Genomic DNA, 22,321 nt, shown 5'->3' on the forward strand with positions numbered 1-22,321 from the left:
ACTACCAAAATTAAGAGTACAACAAAACAAAATTAGCACCATAACTTGAATGTAGTTACTGAGGGTGGGCTGGCAGTATAAACAGGAATGATTCTAACTGGTAAGTGGAAATACTGGTTGCTAGCACATGCCAATTGATAGAATGCTGGAAAATAAAGATTTTATATTATATTCTAAACAGGGTTTTTATGTTCTTGGCTATTGGCTTACTTATTTATTTTTTCTTTCCTTTTAGAATATGGTCTCTAGTTTTAGGGTTTCTGAACTACAAGTGTTACTAGGCTTTGCTGGACGGAATAAAAGTGGACGCAAGCATGACCTCCTGATGAGGGCGTTGCATTTATTGAAGAGTGGCTGCAGCCCTGCGGTTCAAATTAAAATTCGAGAATTGTATAGACGCCGATACCCACGGACTCTTGAAGGACTTTCTGATTTATCCACAATCAAATCATCAGTTTTCAGTTTGGATGGTAACTCATCACCTGTAGAACCTGACTTGGCTGTGGCTGGAATCCACACGTTGCCTTCCACTTCAGTTACACCTCACTCACCATCCTCCCCTGTTGGTTCTGTGTTGCTTCAAGATACTAAGCCCACGTTTGAGATGCAGCAGCCATCTCCCCCAATTCCTCCAGTCCATCCTGATGTGCAGTTAAAAAACTTGCCCTTTTATGATGTTCTTGATGTTCTCATCAAGCCCACGAGTTTAGGTAAGTGCTAGACAAATCCGTTTCTTCTAGATAACAAATAAAGCAAAAGGCCTGATTTGCTGTTAAAAGATAAATTGAGGCATTAATGCTAAATGTTTAAGTGTACAGATAAAGAATATTGGCAGCCATGACTGAAATCTAACAGAAAACTGTTGATTTCAACATTCTCATTCTTTTGGCTTAGAACTCAAATTGCCTTTATATGTATATGTAGGGGAACAGACACAAATCTTCTTGACTGTGATATTCTGTGTTTTGATTCTTTTGATATTTTTACAAAGAGACTTAGTTTCTGTTTAACATAGCTTTTAAACTGCTTTCCTAAGAAGTAAACCTTTTATACTTAACTAGAGGTGCAGTGCACAAATTTGTGCACCAGTGGGGTCCCTCGGCCTGGCCTGCAGAATCGGGCCAAACATGGCTCTCCGACATCCCCTGAGGGATCCTGGACTGTGAGAGGGTGCAGGCCAGGCTGAGGGACCCCACTGGTGCATGATCAGGGCCGGGGAGGGACGAGGGAAGTTGGCCAGCCAGGGAAGGACCGTAGGAGGGCTCCAGGGCCTTGTCCGCCCATCTCACTCAGTCCCGATCAGCTGGACCCCAGCAGCAAGCTAACCTACCAGTTGGAGCGTGTGTCCCCTGGTGGTCAGTGCACATCATAGCATCTGGTCGACTGTCTGCCCCCTGGTAGTCAGTGCACATCATAGTGAGTGTTTGAGCAGCCTTAGCATATCATTAGCATATTACGCTTTAATTGGTTGAATGGCCGACTGGTCGACTGGACACTTAGCATATTAGCCTTTTATTTTTTTTTAAAATGCATTTTATTGATTTTTCACAGAGAGGAAGGGAGAGAGACAGAGAGAGTTAGAAACATCGATGAGAGAGAAACATCGATCAGCTGCCTCTTGCACATCCCCCACCGGGGATGTGCCCGCAACCCAGGTACATGCCCTTGACCGGAATCAAACCCGGGACCTCTCAGTCCACAGGCTGACGCTCTGTCCACTGAGCCAAACCGGTTTCGGCTTAGCCTTTTATTATATAGGATTTTTTTTTCTAAAGTGGCAAAAAATTTTTTTCTAATTTTTTTTGCTTTTTGTTTAATATTCATCAATTGCTCAGAAAATATAATAAATTTTATCATGCTACTTAAAGTTGATACAGGTATCTAACAAATTTTTATCTAGGTTGATGACTTCTATGTTAGAACGGCATAATTTCTTACTGCTTAATGAAATTATATGCAGAGGTATTTGGATTTATTGATGAAATAAACTGTTTGGGAAATGGTATTTCATAGTTAACCTGGGAGGTTACTTTCTTTTCCATCCTGTGAAGACCCTTTTTGTTTTCAGTTATTTGAAAACTCATATATGTCAGTGTGCTCTTTTCCTTTGGGTAGGATTATACTGCAGTACATCTTGGTTGTGCTGGAAGGAAATTTTGAGGGTCAGAGCTGGTTAATGGAGTCAATATGGCCTGTTTGGTTGGCAGGCCAAGGTGGCTATGCTTTTTCCAGGCCCTTTCTCTTTGCTTTGCTTTCATTTAACAATATTGAGCCAGGCAGGTAGAGTAATGCATTTTTATCCTTCCATTATATTCATTCTGCAATAAGGATTCTGTACTTGTTCGCATTTTTATTATTTGTACAGAGTCCTATGAGTAGAATTATTGCATCAAAGAGTAAGAACATTTTAGACTCTCGATAACATATTGCTAAATTAGTTTCCAGAAGAGCTATGCTAGTTTAAATTACTCAAAGTGAGGAATGTCTATCATTGCACTTTACTTCCTGCCTTTATTTGTTATTAAAAACAAATCTTTGTGATTTTGATGGATAAAAACTTGTGTCTTCTTTAGATTATTTTATTTCTAAAATTAATAATAGGAGCAAACTTTTCAAATGTTAATTACCCAGTGCCTTTTTAAAATACTTTTTCATCTTTAACTTTTTTTTTTTTACAGCTTCATTTATCTAGTTAAAATGTTTCTATAATTTTATTTCTCCCATTGTCATGGTTTTTTGGTTTATGCCATGCTACCAATGCACAGTATCATGGCTCATACATATGTTTCTTTCTCAGCAATTATTGCAAGAAAGCAACTATTTCTTTATATGTATTTTGAGAAAAATTCAGACTTATGATATATGCTTACGTGACCCTACCTCATGGAACTCCTAGGCATATGGACAACGTGAGGACTGAGAATATAAGAGAGCCTGTGGGATCATGGTTACAGTGGAAGGTGTTTCAGAGACACGGTTGAATGCCCAGAAAAAAAGACTAGAGACAGAGAAGATGCAGCAGTGTGTCTTCTCTGCCTATTAGTATCCCTAGTGCACCAAGGGGTGACCTCTGGAGAGGCTTCCTGCTTTGTTCAGAAATAGAAATGTTCTTGCTTTTATGTGTTCTTCATAGTGTTTCTCTTTCATTAACATCAGTAAGGTTAAAGAAAAGTAGTAGGGTTTTTATAAGTTTACTAAAATAAAACTTTTTTATTTCATTTGGCTTAGATAAAATACTGCCAGAAGTATTTTGTGTTGAAAAGTGGCTTAGAAAAACTTGTGTTATGCTCATGGTTAGAATGTAAGAAATAAATAAATAAATAAATAAATTTATTTATTTATTTATTTTAGAATTTATAAAATAACTTCTTACCTCTGAGCTAAAACTTATATTTTTCAGGAGTCTTGTCTATCATTGTTTTGATGGATGAAACACTCAGTGAAATGCTTTGAAATCCTAAGAAGTGCTCTTTTTAAAAAATATGTTTAATTGATTTCAGAGAGAGGAAAGGAGAGGGAGAGAGAGATAGAAACATCAGTGATGAGGGAGAATTATCAATTGGCTGCCTCTTGCACACCCTCTACTGGAGATCAAGCCCGCAACCTAGTCATGTGCCCTGACCGAAAATGCTCTACCACTGAGCCATTCCAGCTGGGCTAAGGAGTCTTTTAGACTTTGAGGTAGAAAGTTTGAAAATCAGCATAGTACCAAATAAAAGTCTGCCAAATAAAAGTGGAAAAATTTAATGTTTTCCAGTAATGACCTTTAGTTGAAAATTTTTTATTTCACATGTCTAAGGCAGTGTAATATGGTGTTGTTTTGTGATGTTGGAAATACTTTTAAAAATAAAAATCTCTGGGAAAATTTATTTATTTGGATACTGCTATGGAGAAACCTGTTTACATTTGGGAACTGAGAATTAAAAATCTTCAGGAGTCAAAAGGGATATCAAATCCAAATTTTAAAGCATATATTTTTGACAACTGCAAGCCAGTTTGTGTGTTTTTTATTTTATATACAATTGATTAGAAGATTTTTAAACTGTCAACATATTGTTAAGTAGGAATTGACAACATGGGAGAGACTGGAAGAGCCCTGGTAGGAAAAACGGATACAAGAGGTTAAAAATATCATTCCAGAATCTCTTGTGATATTGAATCCAAAAGAATTGCTGTTACAGCATGGCACACAGATTGATGCTAAAAAATACCAATGATGATGAGTATATTCTATTTAAGAAGATACCTTATTATATAGTTTGCAGTTTGGAATCATTTTTATTCAAAATGATTAAAATTAAAGTATTTTAGCATTTGAAATGGCAGACTGGCATCTAGAAAAGCTGAGTGGACACAACAATACTAAATCAGGTTCTCTGTATCTATGGTTATACTGTATCAAATGGACAATCCCCTAGTCTAAAAGCAAACTAACTAAAATCTCTGTTCTCATAAATAGCTATTCTGATTTGCTCTCACAGGCAGTATTTTTCTTTTCAGTTTTTTTTTCTTTAAGATAATTTCTTTTGAAGGTGAAATCCTTTGAGAATTGTGTTTCTACTTTAAAAACTTGTCTATATTCAGTCTATACAAAAGATTATATATAAAACATTAAGTTCTAAGGAATATCAATGAAATTAATACCTGTGAAACCTCTACCCACTTTTTTGTTAAATCCTCACCCGAGGATCAAAGATATGTTTATTTACTAGGTGTACCGGTTAATAATGCGGATTTTGTAATCAAAGAAAACACAATAATTTCAAGAGAAACATCAAAAGTGCTTTATGCAAAATAATGTCCATCGCTAGCTACACATTTCCCCCATCTTTCAGGTAATTTGTGGATATCGTCCCAATAGAACTTTTCTTGTTTGAGGCAAACCATTCAGAGACCCAATTTTCCACTTCTTCGTACGTTTTGAAGTGCTGCTCAGAAAGTGCGTGTGCCATCGATCGGAACAAGTGGTAATCTGAAGGAGCAAGGTCTGGTGAATACAGCGGGTGGGTTAATACTTCCCAGACAAGATCTTTTAATGTGTCTTTAACTGGTTTTGAAGTGTGTGATGGTGTGTCATCATGAAGCAAAATTACTTTGCCATGTCTTCTGGCACATTCTCGTTGTTTTACAATCAAAGCGTGATTCAAATTGATTATTTGTTGTCGGTAGCGATCAGTATTAATGGTTTCACCTGGTTTTAGAAGCTCATAATACACCACACCTTCCTGATCCCACCAAACGCAGAGCATTGTCTTCTTTCCGAAGCGATTTGGCTTTGCAGTCGATGTTGATGGTTGACCTGGATCAACCCATGATTTTGTGCATTTGGGATCCTCAAAATAAATCCACTTTTCATCGTCAGTCACAATTCGATGCAAAAAAAGACTTTCTTTCGTGCCATTGAAGCAACATTTTACTGATGACTTTTCGGTTTTCCATTTGTCTTTTGTTCAGTTGATGTGGCACCCATTTTCCTTCCTTTAAAGTCTTTCCCATTGCCTGTAAACGATCGGAAATTGTTTGCTGAGCAATGTTTAATCTTTCTGCAAGTTGTTTTTGAGTTTGACACGCATCTTCATCCAATAATGCTTGTAATTGTTGGCCTTCAAACTTTTTCGGTTGACCTGGACATTCTTTGTCTTTCACATCGAAATCATCACTTTTTTTTTTTTTAAATATATATTTTATTGATTTTTCACAGCGAGGAAGGGAGAGGGAGAGAGAGTCAGAAACATCGATGAGAGAGAAGCATCAATCAGCTGCCTCCTGCACAACCCCCACCGGGGATGTGCCCGCAACCAAGGCACATGCCCTTGACCGGAATCGAACCCGGGACCCCCCAGTCCCCAGGCCGACGCTCTATCCAGTGAGCCAAACCGGCCAGGGCCGAAATCATCACTTTTAAAGCGTTTAAACCAGCGTTGATGAGTATCTTGAGATGGAGCATGTTCACCATAAGCTTCCCGAAGCTTTCAGCAGCACTTTCCTTCAAAATAAAGTAATGAATTAAAACTTCCTGCAAATGTTCTTTTTTTTTGGCACAAAATTTGACATTTATAAGCGTAAAAATATCTATGTTAACACCTTCAGAAAATTTGACATAGAAAGTTTTGAAGCTTGCTGTCAATACAACAAAATAGCATACATACCAAATTGCATATATATCAACATATGTGTAATTCCATCTACTGAAAAAAAATCTGCATTATTAACCGCTACACCTAGTATTTTAGACAGGATGGGAGAGAGGGAGGGATGGAGGGAAGAAGAGAGAGCAAGAGCGAGAGGGAAACACCTATGTGAGAGAAATATCAATCCTCCCAATTTACCTTGGTGAATTCACTGAAGATCTTGCACCCAGCTCTGCATTTTGGCTACATGTTAATCAGGCTTATCAGAATGAATCAAGAATTACAGATGTTGAGTAGATAATTTCATATTTCTGTCCCCTTTTCTCCTGCCTTTCAGTGCTGTTACTTTTGCTTTAAAATTATATTTATAAGGAAATCATAAAAGAAGGCATATTACTTTACCATTACCATTTATTAACTATTTGTGGTGGTTTTCATTCCCGAAAATTTGGTTTTGAATTTGGTATCATTTTTATCTTGATAATTTTCTTTTACATTTCTTGTAGTGTATGTCTGCTTTCAACAATTGTCTTGGCTTTTTGTTTATCTAAAAGTCATTATTTCGCGCTGTTTACAAAGAGTATTGAATTTTCAGTTGACAATTTTTTCCTTTCACTACTTTGAAGATGACATATGGCCTACTTTGTTTCTGAGGAGAAGTCAGCCTTTATTTATATTGTTCCCTTGTACGAATGGTTTGTGTTTTCTCTAACTGCTTTCAAGATTTTATAGTCATCATTAGTTTTCAGTAGTTTGAATTTGATTTGACTAAGTGTGTATTTTTTTTTTTACTGTATTTATTTTGCTTGGGGTTTGATCTGTAAGGGCTTTACCCCCTTCCTTAAAATTAGGGATATTCTTCCATTATTTCTGCAAGCTTTAAAAATTTTTACATATTTTTTATTTTTTTATGCTCTGTTTTCTCTTCTTATGGGACTCCATTTGTACCTGTGTTGGACTATAGTTTCTGGCTGGAGAGACTAGTTGCTCATACATTAACTAAAATTGAAAATGCAGTGTGTTTATCTCTAATCTCCAAATATACCTGGTAGGTTAGTAAATTTGACAGTTAAGAGGTCATCGGTAATATTAGCCCTAGATAGAGAATGGAAAGTAAAATCTTCACAAGAAAGAGTTGAAGAGTGAACAGGAATTGAAGAAGTGGAGAGACTTACTAATGTAGTTCTGTGTTTGTGTTTTATGTGCCATAGGTATGTTTATGACTTACAGTTTATCTCCTTTTTAGGCCTTCAGCATAAACATCCTCCCTCCCCTCTGTTTTTAAATGTTCTGGGAGCATAATTGCTATAATAAATTACCTATGCTTAAAGAAAATATTTTTTTTTTTACTCAAGGAGTTAATATTTTTCTTGATTTGGTGTGACTGGGGATTGAAGACTTCTGATATTGGATATTCAGCTGGTATCTTGTTTATCTTCATGCATTAGGAAAACTGGCCAGTAACACACAAGGACCATTTTGCCTTATTCTGTATGTTACTGTGGTATTTGTTGGGAAGCAGAACACCTGAGATCTCTATATTAGCTTTAGTTTTGTCTTAATGAGCGCTAGAATATCATTAATACACCAGTATATATGTGTTTAAGTTCTTTGTGAAGTGAATACATTATGATTTTTAATAATACAGTTAATGATAATTTTATTATGTATCCTTTTAAACTAGATAATCTTTTATATCAATGATGGCGAACCTATGACGCGTGTCAGAGGTGACACGCGAACTCATTTTTTTCGTTGATTTTAATTTGTTAAATGGCATTTAAATATATAAAATAAATATCAAAAATATAAATATTTGTTTTACTATGGTTGCAAATATCAAAAAATTTCTATATGTGACACGGCACCATAAGTTAGGGTTTTTCAAAATGCTGACACGCCGAGCTCAAAAGGTTCACCATCACTGTTGTATATGCAAATCATCATTATGTATTTTAATAACTATCAACTTAGACATTTTAAAGTTTTAAATTTTCTCTTCTGTGAGTAATTTGTGTAATCTATACTAATAAAAGAGTAATATGCTAATTAGACCGGATAGACCGGACGTCCTTCCTGACAAAGCCGGGGCCTGGGGGAGCCTGGGCAAAGCCACCCGGGGTCCTGGGTGCCTGCCCGGGTGAAGCTGGCCCAGGCCCTGAGTCCCGGGTGCCTGCAACCAGCCAGAGGGAGGGAAGCCTGAGTCCTGGTTGCCTGCAGTGGGCTGGAGGAGGAAAGCCTGGGTCCCGGGTGCGGGGGCTGAGGCAGAGGCGGTTAGGGGTGATCAGGCAGGCAGGCGAGTGGTTAGAGGTGATCAGACAGGCAGGCAGAGGCGGTTAGGGACGATCAGGCAGGCAGGTGAGTGGTTAGGGGCAATCAGTCAGGCAGGCAGGCGAGTGGTTAGGGGTGATCAGTCAGGCAGGCAGGCGAGCGGTTAGGAGACAGCGGTCCTGGATTGCGAGAGGGTGCAGGCCGGGCTGAGGGGACTCCCCGCATGAATTTTGTGCACCTGGTCTCTAGTCCTATATAATAAAAGCCTAATATGCAAATCAACCCAACGGTGGAATGACTGGCAGAACAACCAGTTGCTATGATGTGCACTGACCACCAAAGGGCTGATGCTCAATGCAGGAGCTGCTCCCAGCCCGCAGGCCCCAGGCCAGCCAAGGCGGGTGCCAGCAGGGCCCCCCCATTCGCCCTGCCGGTCTCCCCATGGATTGGTCCTGATCACTGGCCAGGCCTAGGGACCCTACCCGTGCATGAATTTCATACACCAGACCTCTAGTCCTATATAATAAAAGGCTAATATGCAAGTTGACCGAACGGCAGAATGACTGGACGTACACTGACCACCAGAGGGCAGACGCTCAACACAGTTGCTGCCCCCTGGTGGTCAGTGCGCTCCCACAGGGGTAGCGCTGCTAATCCAGAAGCCGGGCTCAGCCAGAAGCTGGGCTCATGGCTGGCGAGTGCAGAGGTGGTGGTGGGAGCCTCTCTTGCCTCCGTGACAGTGCTAAGGACCCCTCTGCGGACATCCCCCAAGGGGTCCCAGACTGCAAGAGGGCTCAGGCTGGGCTGAGGGACCACCTCCCCCCCACACCACCCCCAGTGAACAAATGTTGTGCACTGGGCCTCTAGTTGAATATAACGTATCAAAAACAAACACAACAAAGAAAGAAGCAAAACAAAACAGAAAAAACTCCAAAACACACCTGAATCTGGGATAGAGTTCAACTGGGGGGAGTTTTTTAAATTTCAATTTTATTTATTTTATTTTATATACATACAGATTTCTTAATTGTTAATATTTGGGAGTTTTTCACTTGATCAGATTTTCATTAGATGACATAATATAGTCAAGAATGAAATGTAATATTGAAGGGTTGTGTTATATTTTGACTATTATAATTAGTGTGCTAGAATTAAAAATGCTTAAAATGGGACCGCCTTTACTTTCATGATTTCAAGATGATTGCAATTTAGTACTTGTTTATTTTGAAGTATTTTAGTTATAAAAAATTCAGAATTTGGCAGACTCTTTATCAGAATTACTTAGTTGCTGTAGGTTACAATATCCTTGGATTTGTTATTTTAATATCAAGTTTTTTCTTCCCTCCCCAGTTCAAAGCAGTATTCAGCGATTTCAAGAGAAGTTTTTTATTTTTGCTCTGACTCCTCAACAAGTTAGAGAGATATGCATATCCAGGTAAGAGGAATGTTTGGAATATATTTCTCCGTGAACATTGGTGTATTAGTCTGCTAAGGCTGCTGTAACAAAGTACCACATACTGGTTGGCTTAAACAGCAGAAATTTATTTTCTAACATTTTAAGAGGCTTGAAGTCTAAGATTCAGTGTTTACAGGTTTGCTTTCTCCTGAGTCCTTTGGCTTTTGGATGGCCGCCTTCTTGCTGTGTGCACTCATATGGCCTTTCCTCTGTGTACCTGTGCATCTCTGGTGTCTCTCTTTTTATGTGGACACCAGTCATATTGGATTAAAACCCCAATCTTGTGACTTCACTTAACCTTAATTACCTTTTTAAAGTTCTCATCTCCACATATGTCACATTAAGGGTTAGGGCTTCAATATTCATTTTGGGATAATACAATTCATTTCATACGAGTTGGGCTATTTTTTTTTTTTTGGACTATTTCTTTTTAAGTAAGTGTGGTATGTACTTTGACTAAGATTACCCAAATATTTAATAAATACTCTGTATTAGAATAATATTTAAACTTTGAGTAAAACACCAGAGTATCTTCTGAATTACTTTTTGTCACATTTGGCAATAATGTTTTTAATGAAAAATTTATTTCAAATATAGCAACATAAAAAAGAATTTGTGATAGTCCAAAGACAGTATGATCATTACTGTATCATCCAAACTGAGGCATTTTTAGAGTGAAAGGAGACATTATTAGTAATTTTTCTGGGATAAGAACATCAACTGGTACTGTTCTGAGCATAGTAGAAAAATTAGTCCAAAAAACCCAAAATCCAAATAATTAGGGGATTCAGAAAAAATAGAGACAATTTAGAGGAGGAAATTGCCAAAGAAATAAAATGACTGTAGCTTGATGTAATCCATGTTCATCAGTGGTAAGGGATTGAGTTAGTGTAAATTGGAAGTACTTTCAATCTTGGGGATAGTAATAAATCAGCTAACAAATAGAACAAGTAAAATATTATAATTTATATCCAAAACCATGTCATTAACCTTAAGTTTTGTTTGTTATTTAGGGATGATCCCTTGCTTGAGATTAGCATCTACTAAGTGTTTTATTAGGTGCAAAACACTGTATTATATGATATAACTCCTTTCTACAAGTTGTTTTCCACAAGTCTTGTTAGTGAACCAGTTTATATTCATAAAATGATCATTGGCATTGTGAGGTGTCATGTGAAAAGAGCCAATTCAGTAAGGACAAGTGAGAGCTGATTTATAGGAGGAGGAGATTACTTTTAACCTTGATGGTCTGGGAAAGCTTCACTAGAGTGTTGGGTGGGCCTTTGACGGAAGATTATTTGGAGTAAGTAGATTTCAAGATACATTTAAAAATAAATTTTTAAAGTTTGAACTATATGAATATATTCACTAATTAAGAAATGAATGATTAAAATTTAAGTAATTTTAACTGGCAAGTTTAATCATGTTCTAGAGATGGGTGATGGTGATGGTTGATACTCAACCACTGAGCCATGCTGGCTGGGCACCACCAAAAACATTTTTAAAATTAATGATAAAAGTAAGGCTATTTACAGTTCTCCTTCCAAATTAAAAATAAAGCTCACATACACATGTACATAAAACCCCCAACCTGTCCAGAGTGGTCTAATCAAAAATTTCCTTCCGAAGTGGAAGTAAAAGCTTGGTATCCATTACCGTGCTTTAGTAATTATCAAAATTTTAGAAGTCTGTACCATATATGACCTCCCCTCCACATTTTTCCTGAAATATTTTAAAGCAAATAACAGGCATCATATAATTTCACCCAGAAATACTTCAAAATGCATCTCTGATTAATTTTTACCACAATCATAATTAAATCATAATTCATAAGTCCTTAATATAAAACAGTGTCTAGCTTATGTATTACTTCGTAATCCTAAATTATTTTTACTTTGAAGTAATTATAGATTTACCGAAAAGTTGTAAAAAGCGCAGATATACTTTTCACCTAGCTTCCCTTAACATTAACATCTTGCATAACCATACTTTAATTATCAAAACCAAGAAATTAATACAGTACTGTTAACTAAATTACAGACTTTATTCAGATTTTACCAGTTTTTCTACTATTGAATTTCTGTTCCTGGATTCAATCCAAGATCCCAAATTATATTTAATTGTGTCATTTTAGTCTCTTTCAGTTTGACAGTTTTTTAATTTTGCCTTGTTTTTTATAACTGTTGATACTTTTGAAGAGTACTAGTCAGGTATCTGTACAATGTCCCTCAATTTGGGTTTGTCTGATGTTTTGTCATGACTAGATTGAGATCAGGCAATTTTGGCAAGAATGCCCAAGTTATATTTCTTTTTCAGTGTAACATATCAGGGGCTACAGAATATTGATACATCTTATTTTTGGCAATGTTAATCTTGGTCACTTGGATAAAGTGTTGCCTACCAGATTTTTGCACTGTAAAGTTGCTGTTTTCCCTTTGTTATTAAACAATTTCTTGGGAGCCCTAGCCGATTCGGCTTAGTGGATAAAGCAACGGCCTGCGGACTGAAAGGTCCCAGGTTCGATTCCAGTCAAGGGCACATGCCCGGGTTGTGGGCTCGATCCCCAGTAAGGGGTGTGCAGAAGACCGCCAGTCAGTGATTCTCTCTCATCACTGATGCTTCTATCTCTCTCTCCCTCACCCTTCCTCTCTGAAATCAATAATAAAAAAAAAAAAGATAAAAAAAATATCTTGGAAGGAGGAGATACTTTGAGATTAGGCACATATTGTTTCTCCAGATTTTTGCTCACCAATTTAAGCATTCACTTGTGGTTATTGCCTTTAGCAGTTACTTCATCATAAACACTCTTTGTGTTTCAGTGGTATGATTTTCTATTGTCCTTATTCTCTTCCACATTGGAGTTACTTTTTTTTTATGGAAGAGCAGGCCCTTTCCCCCTATTTATTTACTTACTTACTTGTATCTATGTGTCCATGTGGGCTCTTGGTTACTTTGAGGGTTGTATTTCAATGCTATAAGTAATTTATGTTGTTGCTCAAACTCTTCTACCTTTGGCCATTAGACATTCTTTCATGTTGGTTAACCCAATTTCTTTCTGTTTTCCAAAGGGATTTTTTGCCAGGTGGTCGAAGAGATTATACAGTCCAAGTTCAGCTGAGGCAAGTTTGAAATTTTCTTTTACTTTAATAATATTTGCTAACTATGTGCATATAGTCATGAATTTGAAAATACATAAGCATGTTTGAGTATACTATTTAAGAATAATTTCTTTTTTCTTCTTTAATGCAGACTTTGCTTGGCAGAGACAAGCTGCCCTCAAGAAGATAACTATCCCAGTAGTCTATGTATAAAAGTAAATGGGAAACTTTTTCCTTTGCCTGTAAGTTGCTTTTAATTCACCAGGAGGTCCGATAGAGTAGATAAAGACTAAAACTATGAGTAAATAAATTATTGATTGGATAATGGGTATATGGGGGTGCATTATACTTTTTTCTTTCTTTTTGTATATGCTTTGAAATTTTCAGTAATCCTATATAATAAAGAGGGAATATGCAAATTGACTGTCACTCTACCACAAAGATGGCGGTGCCCACAGCAGTGGCGGGGGGGTTTCCGTAACACAAGATGGCTGCACCCACAGTGGAGGCTGAGTTTTCGTAACGAGTCTTAACGAGCAATCAGCAGGGACCTGAGGCTGCGCCCCACCCAACGCCCCCTCCCCGTGGGGCTTGACAGGGGACCTCAGGCCATGCCCCTGCCCGGCAGGGCTTGATGGGGGACCTCAGGGTGCGCCCCCCGCCCCGACACCGGGCCAGGGGACCTGAGGCCGCACCCCCACCCAGCAGGGCTTGACAGGGGACCTCAAGGTGTGACCCCCGCCTGGTAGGGCTTGACAGGGGACCTGAGGCCATGCCCCCCGTCTGGTGGAGCTTGACAGAGGACCTGAGGCTGCACCCCCTGCCCGGTGGGGCTTGACGGGGGAATCTCAGACTGTGCCCCCGGCCTGGCGGGGCTTGACGAGGGACCTCAAGGTGCGCCCCCTGGCCCAGGGTGGAGGACCTCAGGCCGTGCCCTCCACCCCGGCGCCGGGCCAGGGGACCTCGGGCCACGCCCCCCGCCTGGTGGGGCTTGATGGGGGAATCTCAGGCCACATCCCCCACTCGGCGGGGCTTGACGGGGGACCTCAAGGCTTGCCCCCTGCCCCGGCCTGGGCTGGGGGACCTCAGGCTGCACCCCCCACCTGGCGCCAGGCCAGGGGACCTGAGGCTGCGACCCTGCCCGGAGGGGCTTGACAAAAGTGGAACCGGCCGGGTCTGGATCTAGCCCAGTGGGGGTGGGGCCAGCTGGGTCTTTTCGAGGCACACATGGGTGGGCGGGGACTTGACTCTGGGTCCCATGGTGCGCCCCAGACTCTGACAGGAGGAAGATTGTCATATACATTTTATTAACTTTCTTTCATCTCTGACGCTTCTAGTATAGAGAAAGGGCAAATAGCAATATTAAAATATTTCCTCTAATTAATCCCCCTTTAATGTGCACGAATTTCGTGCACCATGCCACTAGTCTGTAATAATAAAAGGGTAACATTCAAATTGACCAAATGGCCAAATAGAACGACCGTCTGGACCACCATGGTATGACACGCACTGGCGCCACGCCTGCCAAGGCAGATGCAATACTATTGGTTGGGGGGGCCCCACCATTGCCCCATGATTGCCCCGCAGAGGGAAGCCCAGGCCACCAGCTGGCAGGGCAATCAATTGGGGGGGCTCCGCGATTGGCCCAAAGAGGGAGGCTCAGGTCACCTTCTGTGGGGCAATTGATCGGGGGGCTCTGTGGAACTGGGGAACCAGGGCTGTGTGGTGGTGGACACGGGCTGCACCAGGCCAAGGCAGGTGCAGACTGGGGGCGGCTACTGGCAGCCAGGGCTGTGAAGCAGGCAGCTGGTGGAAGGAAGGCCTACCCTTGCATGAATTTTGTGCATCGGGCCTCTTGCATTTAAATACTAAGGGGCAAAATCAAATATGTGTATGTGTGAGGTGTGAATTTTGGTGTGGGCTGATGAGGCCAGAAGCAAACAAAGCACAATTAGCAACATGTTGATAATTATTGAAGCAAATTTGTGGGTACTTATTGTTCTCTTTACTTTTGTATATGAAAAGTTTTATAATATAAAGTAAAAAAGTAAATCTGTATTGTTAGTATTGAAGTGTAGTAGTAATTAGAAAATGCTAAAGGAACAGCATTCTTAACTTATCAGAATTACAAATAAGGTAGGATGTCATCATAGCATGTAACAGAAAAGGTTCTTTGAGTATATCTTTTATTGAAATGTTAGATTGAGACTGAAACAAAATCTTTCACTGGCTCTTCAATAGCCTTTATTAGAAAGCTTTTAGATTTTCTTCAGAGGTCCTCTGTTAAATGAACTTCATTTTATTCATGTGTAAGGTATGGAAAATTGTTAGAAATATGTGAAGGTTAACTATTTATATTTTACAAATTTCCAACTACCAGGTCTACCGGTTAATAATGCGGATTTTGTAATCAAAGAAAACACGATCATTTCAAGAGAAACATCAAAAGTGCTTTATTCAAAGTAATGTCCACCGCTAGCTACACATTTCCCCCATCTTTCAGGTAATTTGTGGATACCGTCCCAATAGAACTTTTCTTGTTTTGAGGCAAACCATTCAGAGGCCCAGTTTTCCACTTCTTCGTACGTTTTGAAGTGCTGCTCAGAAAGTGCGCGTGCCATCGATCGGAACAAGTGGTAATCTGAAGGAGCAAGGTCTGGTGAATACAGCGGGTGGGTTAATACTTCCCAGACAAGATCTTTTAATGTGTCTTTAACTGGTTTTGAAGTGTGTGATGGTGCATCATCATGAAGCAAAATTACTTTGCCATGTCTTCTGGCACATTCTCGTTGTTTTACAATCAAAGCGTGATTCAAATTGATTATTTGTTGTCGGTAGCGATCAGTATTAATGGTTTCACCTGGTTTTAGAAGCTCATAATACACCACACCTTCCTGATCCCACCAAACGCAGAGCATTGTCTTCTTTCCGAAGCGATTTGGCTTTGCAGTCGATGTTGATGGTTGACCTGGATCAACCCATGATTTTGTGCATTTGGGATCCTCAAAATAAATCCACTTTTCTTTTTTTTTTCTTTTTTTTTTTTTAATATATTTTATTGATTTTTTACAGAGAGGAAGGGAGAGAGATAGAGAGTTAGAAACATCGATGAGAGAGAAACATCGATCAGCCGCCTCCTGCACACTCCCCACTGGGGATGTGCCCACAACCCAGGTACATGCCCCTGACCGGAATCGAACCTGGGACCTTTCAGTCCGCAGGCTGACGCTCTATCCACTGAGCCAAACCGGTTCTGGCTAAATCCACTTTTCATTGTCAGTCACAATTCGATGCAAAAAGAGACTTTCTTTCATGCCATTGAAGCAACATTTTACTGATGACTTTTCGGTTTTCCATTTGTCTTTTGTTCAGTTGATGTGGCACCCATTTTCCTTCCTTTAAAGTCTTTCCCATTGCCTGTAAACGATCGGAAATTGTTTGCTGAGCAATGTTTAATCTTTCTGCAAGTTGTTTTTGAGTTTGACACGCATCTTCATCCAATAATGCTTGTAATTGTTGGCCTTCAAACTTTTTCGGTTGACCTGGACATTCTTTGTCTTTCACATCAAAATTAATCACTTTTAAAGTTTTTAAACCAGCGTTGACGAGTATCTTGAGATGGAGCATGTTCACCATAAGCTTCCCGAAGCTTTCAGCAGCACTTTTCTTCAAAATAAAGTAATGAATTAAAACTTCCTGCAAATGTTCTTTTTTTTGGCACAAAATTTGACATTTATAAGCGTAAAAATATCTATGTTAACACCTTCAGAAAATTTGACATAGAAAGTTTTGAAGCTTGCTGTCAATACAACAAAATAGCATACATACCAAATCGCATATATATCAACATATGTGTAACTCCATCTATTGAAAAAAATCCGCATTGTTAACCAGTACCCCTGGTATATTCTATTCTTAATAATGGTAATAGATGTTGAATGAAGGTGATGCTGATGATCAGAGGGAGATTACATGTTAACAGATAACTCAGAATTACCAGTGAAATCAGACTAGTCAAGTTAAAAATACTTGAGGTGATTAAGAGTAGTACCATATTTGATTTTGAATATGCTAACACCTCATTCTTACAGTCATTGTTATTATTTTCTTACCCCCTATTATTGCTCTCTTTCACAGACTGACTTAAAACATTGTGGCTTCGTGTCTAAAATTCCATTTTACAGAGTTCACTGTTTAGCTGGTTCATGAGTTTTTATCATCTTGTTTTTATTTGGTTAACCTAGCAGTGGACGTACCAGAAGACAGAATTACCTTCCAGGCCAAATATAGGCAAAACAAAGGTTCCATTCAAATTTACCCAGACATTGGTATTGATATTCCATGTGCTTGCTGCTCATTGAACCATTTCCTAGAGTTTTTAAATGAATGTTTTGTTGATTTATTTGACTTGAACAACCTTAGATGAGCATAACCCTCTTCCACATACTACTACATACACATGCACTTCCCTTTTTCAAAGTATAATGGAAGTTATTTTCTTTGCCTAATACTTACCTGCACACTGTTTTTAATGATTTTCAAAGTCTTATCACAAGTTGTAGATTACAAGTAATCATGCGATTCCTACTTACTAATTACTATCCTACCTCCTATGAAGCAGTGAAGGATGTTCCCTACTTGTGATAGACAGAATGTATTCCTTAGCTCTGCCATGTAATACCATCAATAGGGTATTTCATTTTTTTCTAAGATGGATATTTTTAACATTCCTAAAATCTAGAGTTGTTTTACAGTTGCTAATGACCAGGTGACAGCTGTAATATATTCTCATTGCCTGTATTTGTACAACCTTGATGTTATTTCCATGGTATGACTCATCAGCTGCACTTCCTGGGTTTTTCAGTCAACAAGTGATTTAAGTACATTTTGAGCTAGGTTCATAAATCCAGGGTATTGTGCGAATACCACTGATTGATATCCTATATAATAAAAGGCTAATACACAAATAGGCCGAGTGGTGGAACTACTGGTCGCTATGACGCGCACTGACTGACAGGGGGCAGACACTCGATGCAGGAGCTGCCCCTTGGTGGTCAGTGCGCTCCCATGGGGAGCACCACTCAGCCAGAAGCTGGACTCACAGCTGGTGAGCACAGCGGCGGTGGTGGGAGCCTCTCTTGCCTCTGCGGCAGTGCTAAGCACCCCTTGGGGGATGTCCTCCGTGGGCTCTTGGACTGCCAGAGGGCGCAGGCCCGGCTGAGGGAAGATACTCCCCTCCCCCCATGCACCAATGTTGTGCTCTGGGCCTCTAGTATTCTCTTAAGATCCAGAGTGTATCAGCAGTAACACATGTAGTTAATGTAAGGGTGTCAGTCACTTGCAAGGAAATCTAAGAGATGTTAGTGGAGGTAGAGTATAGTTTTATATTGAAATACAATAAATATATAGAATACCTTTATCTCCAGAGCTCATGGTGGCATATAGGAGAATATTATGTGGAAAACATATCTACTGATAACTGAGTGAAAAGTAATTCAGGAGATTCTTATCCAAAAGGAATATGTTAGCCAATTCATTTGCTTATATCCCCTTGCTATATATGCAGAAATAAGTAATAATACACTTGTTTATATCCTTAACTTAGTGTTTTTTCCTTCTCATTGGTGCATAGTTAAATTACATCGATTGCACCTTAGTAGTAAAATATATCTGTTTTTTAATATATAGATATTTTTTCAGTTTAGAATTTTTAATTTTCTAAAAAATATATTATTTGGGTTTGAAAGTCAAACTGAAAAGTTCTTTGGTAATTGAAAATTGGATATACCATAAATAAAAAAATGAGTACATTTGCTATTTAAAAGAAATACTTAATGACTAGAGGAGTGGAATAAAGCATAAATAGTATTATTATAGACATCAAGTTAATTTAATACCAATTATCACAAGATTTTCATAATTTTTTTTGAAATTAATTACTTTTTTTTTAATTCCCAAAGCTTATTTTCCTTCTTTCCCATTCCCAGTATTTGAATGAATTTTGAGTGGGAGCTCCTAAGATGAAGTAATACAAAGAGGTGCAACTTTATTGTTTGTAAAGAGAAAAAAAGATTCATAACCAATGTGACAAGATGTCAGCAATTTTTTTTAAAAAATATATTTTATTGATTTTTTACAGAGAGGAAGGGAGAGAGATAGAGAGTTAGAAACATCGATGAGAGAGACATCGACCAGCTGCCTCCTGCACATCTCCCACTGGGGATGTGCCCGCAACTCAGGTACATGCCCTTGACCGGAATCGAACCTGGGACCTTTCAGTCCGCAGGCTGACGCTCTATCCACTGAGCCAAACCGGTTTCGGCAAGATGTCAGCAATTTAAATTTTAATGGTAGAACAGGGATTTTGTTTTTGGAGGGGGATAGTTTTCTGAACTTGTGAAATATTTTATAACTTTAAAAAAAATGTCATTTTTCTCTTTTGGATTGGTGACCTTAGGGTGAGGACTGTGTGATTTCTACTATAAAATAAAAAGAATTAGTGTAACTGAAATTACACAAGATTCTGTATCTGTCTTCAAGAAAATGCTTAATGCCTACAGATAATTTCTTTCTTATGGTTATAGGGCTACGCACCACCACCTAAAAATGGGATTGAACAGAAGCGCCCTGGACGCCCTTTGAATATTACATCTTTAGTTAGGTTATCTTCAGCTGTGCCAAACCAGATTTCCATTTCTTGGGCATCAGAAATTGGGAAGGTAAAAATTCTCTCCTCTGAGCAACATGAAAGTAATCCCATTAGTTGATATATTTTGGGGGTTTTTCTTAGGCTACCAGGTCCAGTTTGTCCTGTTTTCTGATTTTAATCTCTAAAAAGCAGTAATTTCCAATTCAGGAATGGAGGTATGGGGATTCTTAAAGTTAAAAACTTTAAGGTTTCCTGAGTCTCATCTCTTTATTTTCCGAGAAAGGAAATACGTATAATTACAATATTTCTTAAGGTAATGGTTTAATCACAATAGTGTTTAAATGACATGCTAAGAAACTGGAAACTTTGGGTAAAGTTTTGTTATTTATGAAGAGTAACAAAGAAGCTTTATCTAGCTTTGGGGAAAATAGTTAAATGTATTCATGTTGTAATGAGAAATAATCTGTTCCAGCCTTAACAGAAACAGCTGATACTTCAGATAATATGTGGGCATCTCATGAACACATTTATTTAGAATTGTATTATTTCCTCTATACCTTTAGGTTGATTATCTGGCTTTCTGTTGATTCTTAGTCTTAAAATGCATTATATTAGTTATGAGTTACTGGTTAATACAACAAGGGATTTTCATTTTAGAACTATTTGTTCATATAACTGAAATAATAGGCAAGTTTCAATTAATTTCTAAACATAAACTTGAAAAATGTTTTTATTGATTTTTTTTTTTTTTTTTTAGAGAGAGGAAGAGAGAGGGATAGAGAGATAGAAACATCAATGACAGAGAAACATCATGGATCAGCTGCCTCCTGCATGTCCCCCACTGGGGATTACCAGTTGAACATAAACTTTAATGTTGCTATTTGGTAGGAAAAAAGGATACTATTTTGTATTTTATGGATAGAGAAGTTGAGTACCATGTTTGTACCAAGAATTTTTTGGTTTTATTACCAAGGTATTGCAGAGATGGACAATAAAGAAGGGCATTTTTGTATTAATTTTAGACTATAAAGATATTATTCTCTAATGATTGTTCTGTTGAGCTCTCATTTCTGAATTTTTACTATAACTTATCAGTATTATCATAGTGTACTGATTTCTAGTATTTTTCACTTGCATGAACTGAATGTGCAGTGATAGAGCATTGGATAAAGATTCAGAAAATCTTGGCTTAGTCTTGGCCATTGTTTGATTTTGGCAAAGTTGCCTAATTCCCTGAGGCTTACTTATTAGAAAGAATGGGTAAAATCTTGAGAAGGAGTGTTGTATGCAAATGTAAATGACGTTATCAAAGGAGCAAGTATTAATACTTTAGAGCCCTAGTGAGTGGAATTTGAACAGAATAGTATATTTTTTTGAAATGATTATCAGCTTTCAGGTTTTTGAATAAATGGTTGTAGGCATTGAAGATCTGGTAATTTTTTTCTTTTTGCCACACAATGAGAATAATATTCTTTCTTTGTAATTATATTAATTGACTTAAAATTGGCACACTATCTTGGGTATTCAGATATTTAAAAGGATTGTTTCAGGACATTAAAAATGATACTTTAAATAATTGGTTTGGCAACTACTCAGAGTATTTTCTTATTATAGAATTCATTGACTTCATATATGTAGTGCAAAGGTAAGAGATTTTTAGCATTTTGGTAAAATTATATTTCATCCCTTTATAGCTCTATAAATAGCTAATGAAGGTTCCTTTGTGTCAGATTTAATAGGTATAGATTGATGCAATTCTGGCCTTGTCTATTTTATTTTTATTATGTCTTCAATGTGTCTTACATACTCCAGTAGCTGCCTCTTTCCTAGTAAAATGCCCATTTCAGAACAAGAGTTAATTTCTTAGAGTTTTTCTCAGAAGAAAGCTGATTTGGGGTTCATTTAAATGATTGCTCAAGGCCGTGAAGCAAGTGGTCTCTTCTGCTCAAGGCCATGAAGCAAGTGGAATTCTGGATTTGACATGTTAATTCAGACCACTGGTGTTTGAACTTTCTGCAGTGGAACCCATTTTTCAATGACAATATTATGAGAGCCCATACATAAAAACAAAAATTCTAGTTAGTAGTCAGCAGGGGAGGGTATATTTTTATTCATATCATGATTGTCCCTGAGGTACCAGGTTTGCTAGATTAGGAACATAGTTTGAAAGCCACTGATCTGAGGTATGTAATCTTTCCCATGGATGTTTTAAAGTGATAAGTGATTGAGAAATATCTTTAATATGATTGGGCTTTTATCTTCCCTGAAGGAGCTGATTTTGTTTCCTTAGCAGTCATTGACCTTCCTGTGGAAGTTATTTTGAATGTCATTTTTAGAAACCATAGGTTCTTAGACAAGTATTTTATGTAAATAAAGAGACTATTATCTCTTGTCTTTAATACAGATTATCTTTCTTTGTAGAATTACTCCATGTCTGTATATCTTGTACGGCAGCTCACATCAGCCATGTTATTACAGAGATTAAAAATGAAAGGTATTAGAAACCCTGATCATTCCAGAGCACTAAGTAAGTAATGTTTGTAAGGTTGAGCATATGAGATGCTTTAATAGAAAAAAAAAGCCTCACATATACATCAATGTAGGAATAATTTAGGAACAATTATTAGAAACCTAAAATGAATATTGAATTAAAAATACTCCAAAAACACTGCCCTATAAATTGAAAAAACCCTTCTCTTAGAAACTATTCCCAAAA

General features: G+C 38.1%; 1 protein-coding gene across 7 annotated transcripts in view; it reads left to right on the forward strand.

Annotated features, from left to right (window-relative positions):
* The window catches only part of PIAS2 (protein inhibitor of activated STAT 2), a 70,515-nt gene that overhangs the window by 19,184 nt on the left and 29,010 nt on the right, over positions 1 to 22,321 (forward strand). For 6 of the 7 annotated variants that reach the window (XM_014452541.2, XM_014452543.2, XM_006085124.3 and 3 more), the window contains 6 exons: positions 236 to 710; positions 9,753 to 9,837; positions 12,927 to 12,977; positions 13,108 to 13,198; positions 19,541 to 19,675; positions 22,027 to 22,132. In XM_014452541.2, coding sequence (XP_014308027.1) covers positions 236 to 710; positions 9,753 to 9,837; positions 12,927 to 12,977; positions 13,108 to 13,198; positions 19,541 to 19,675; positions 22,027 to 22,132 — 943 coding nt within the window. The remainder of the gene's footprint in view (positions 1 to 235; positions 711 to 9,752; positions 9,838 to 12,926; positions 12,978 to 13,107; positions 13,199 to 19,540; positions 19,676 to 22,026; positions 22,133 to 22,321) is intronic. The other variant, XM_014452545.2, reaches the window with a different exon arrangement.

Source organism: Myotis lucifugus, unplaced genomic scaffold (assembly GCF_000147115.1).
Source record: "Myotis lucifugus unplaced genomic scaffold, Myoluc2.0 scaffold_16, whole genome shotgun sequence".
NCBI classification, from domain to species: Eukaryota; Metazoa; Chordata; class Mammalia; order Chiroptera; family Vespertilionidae; genus Myotis; species Myotis lucifugus.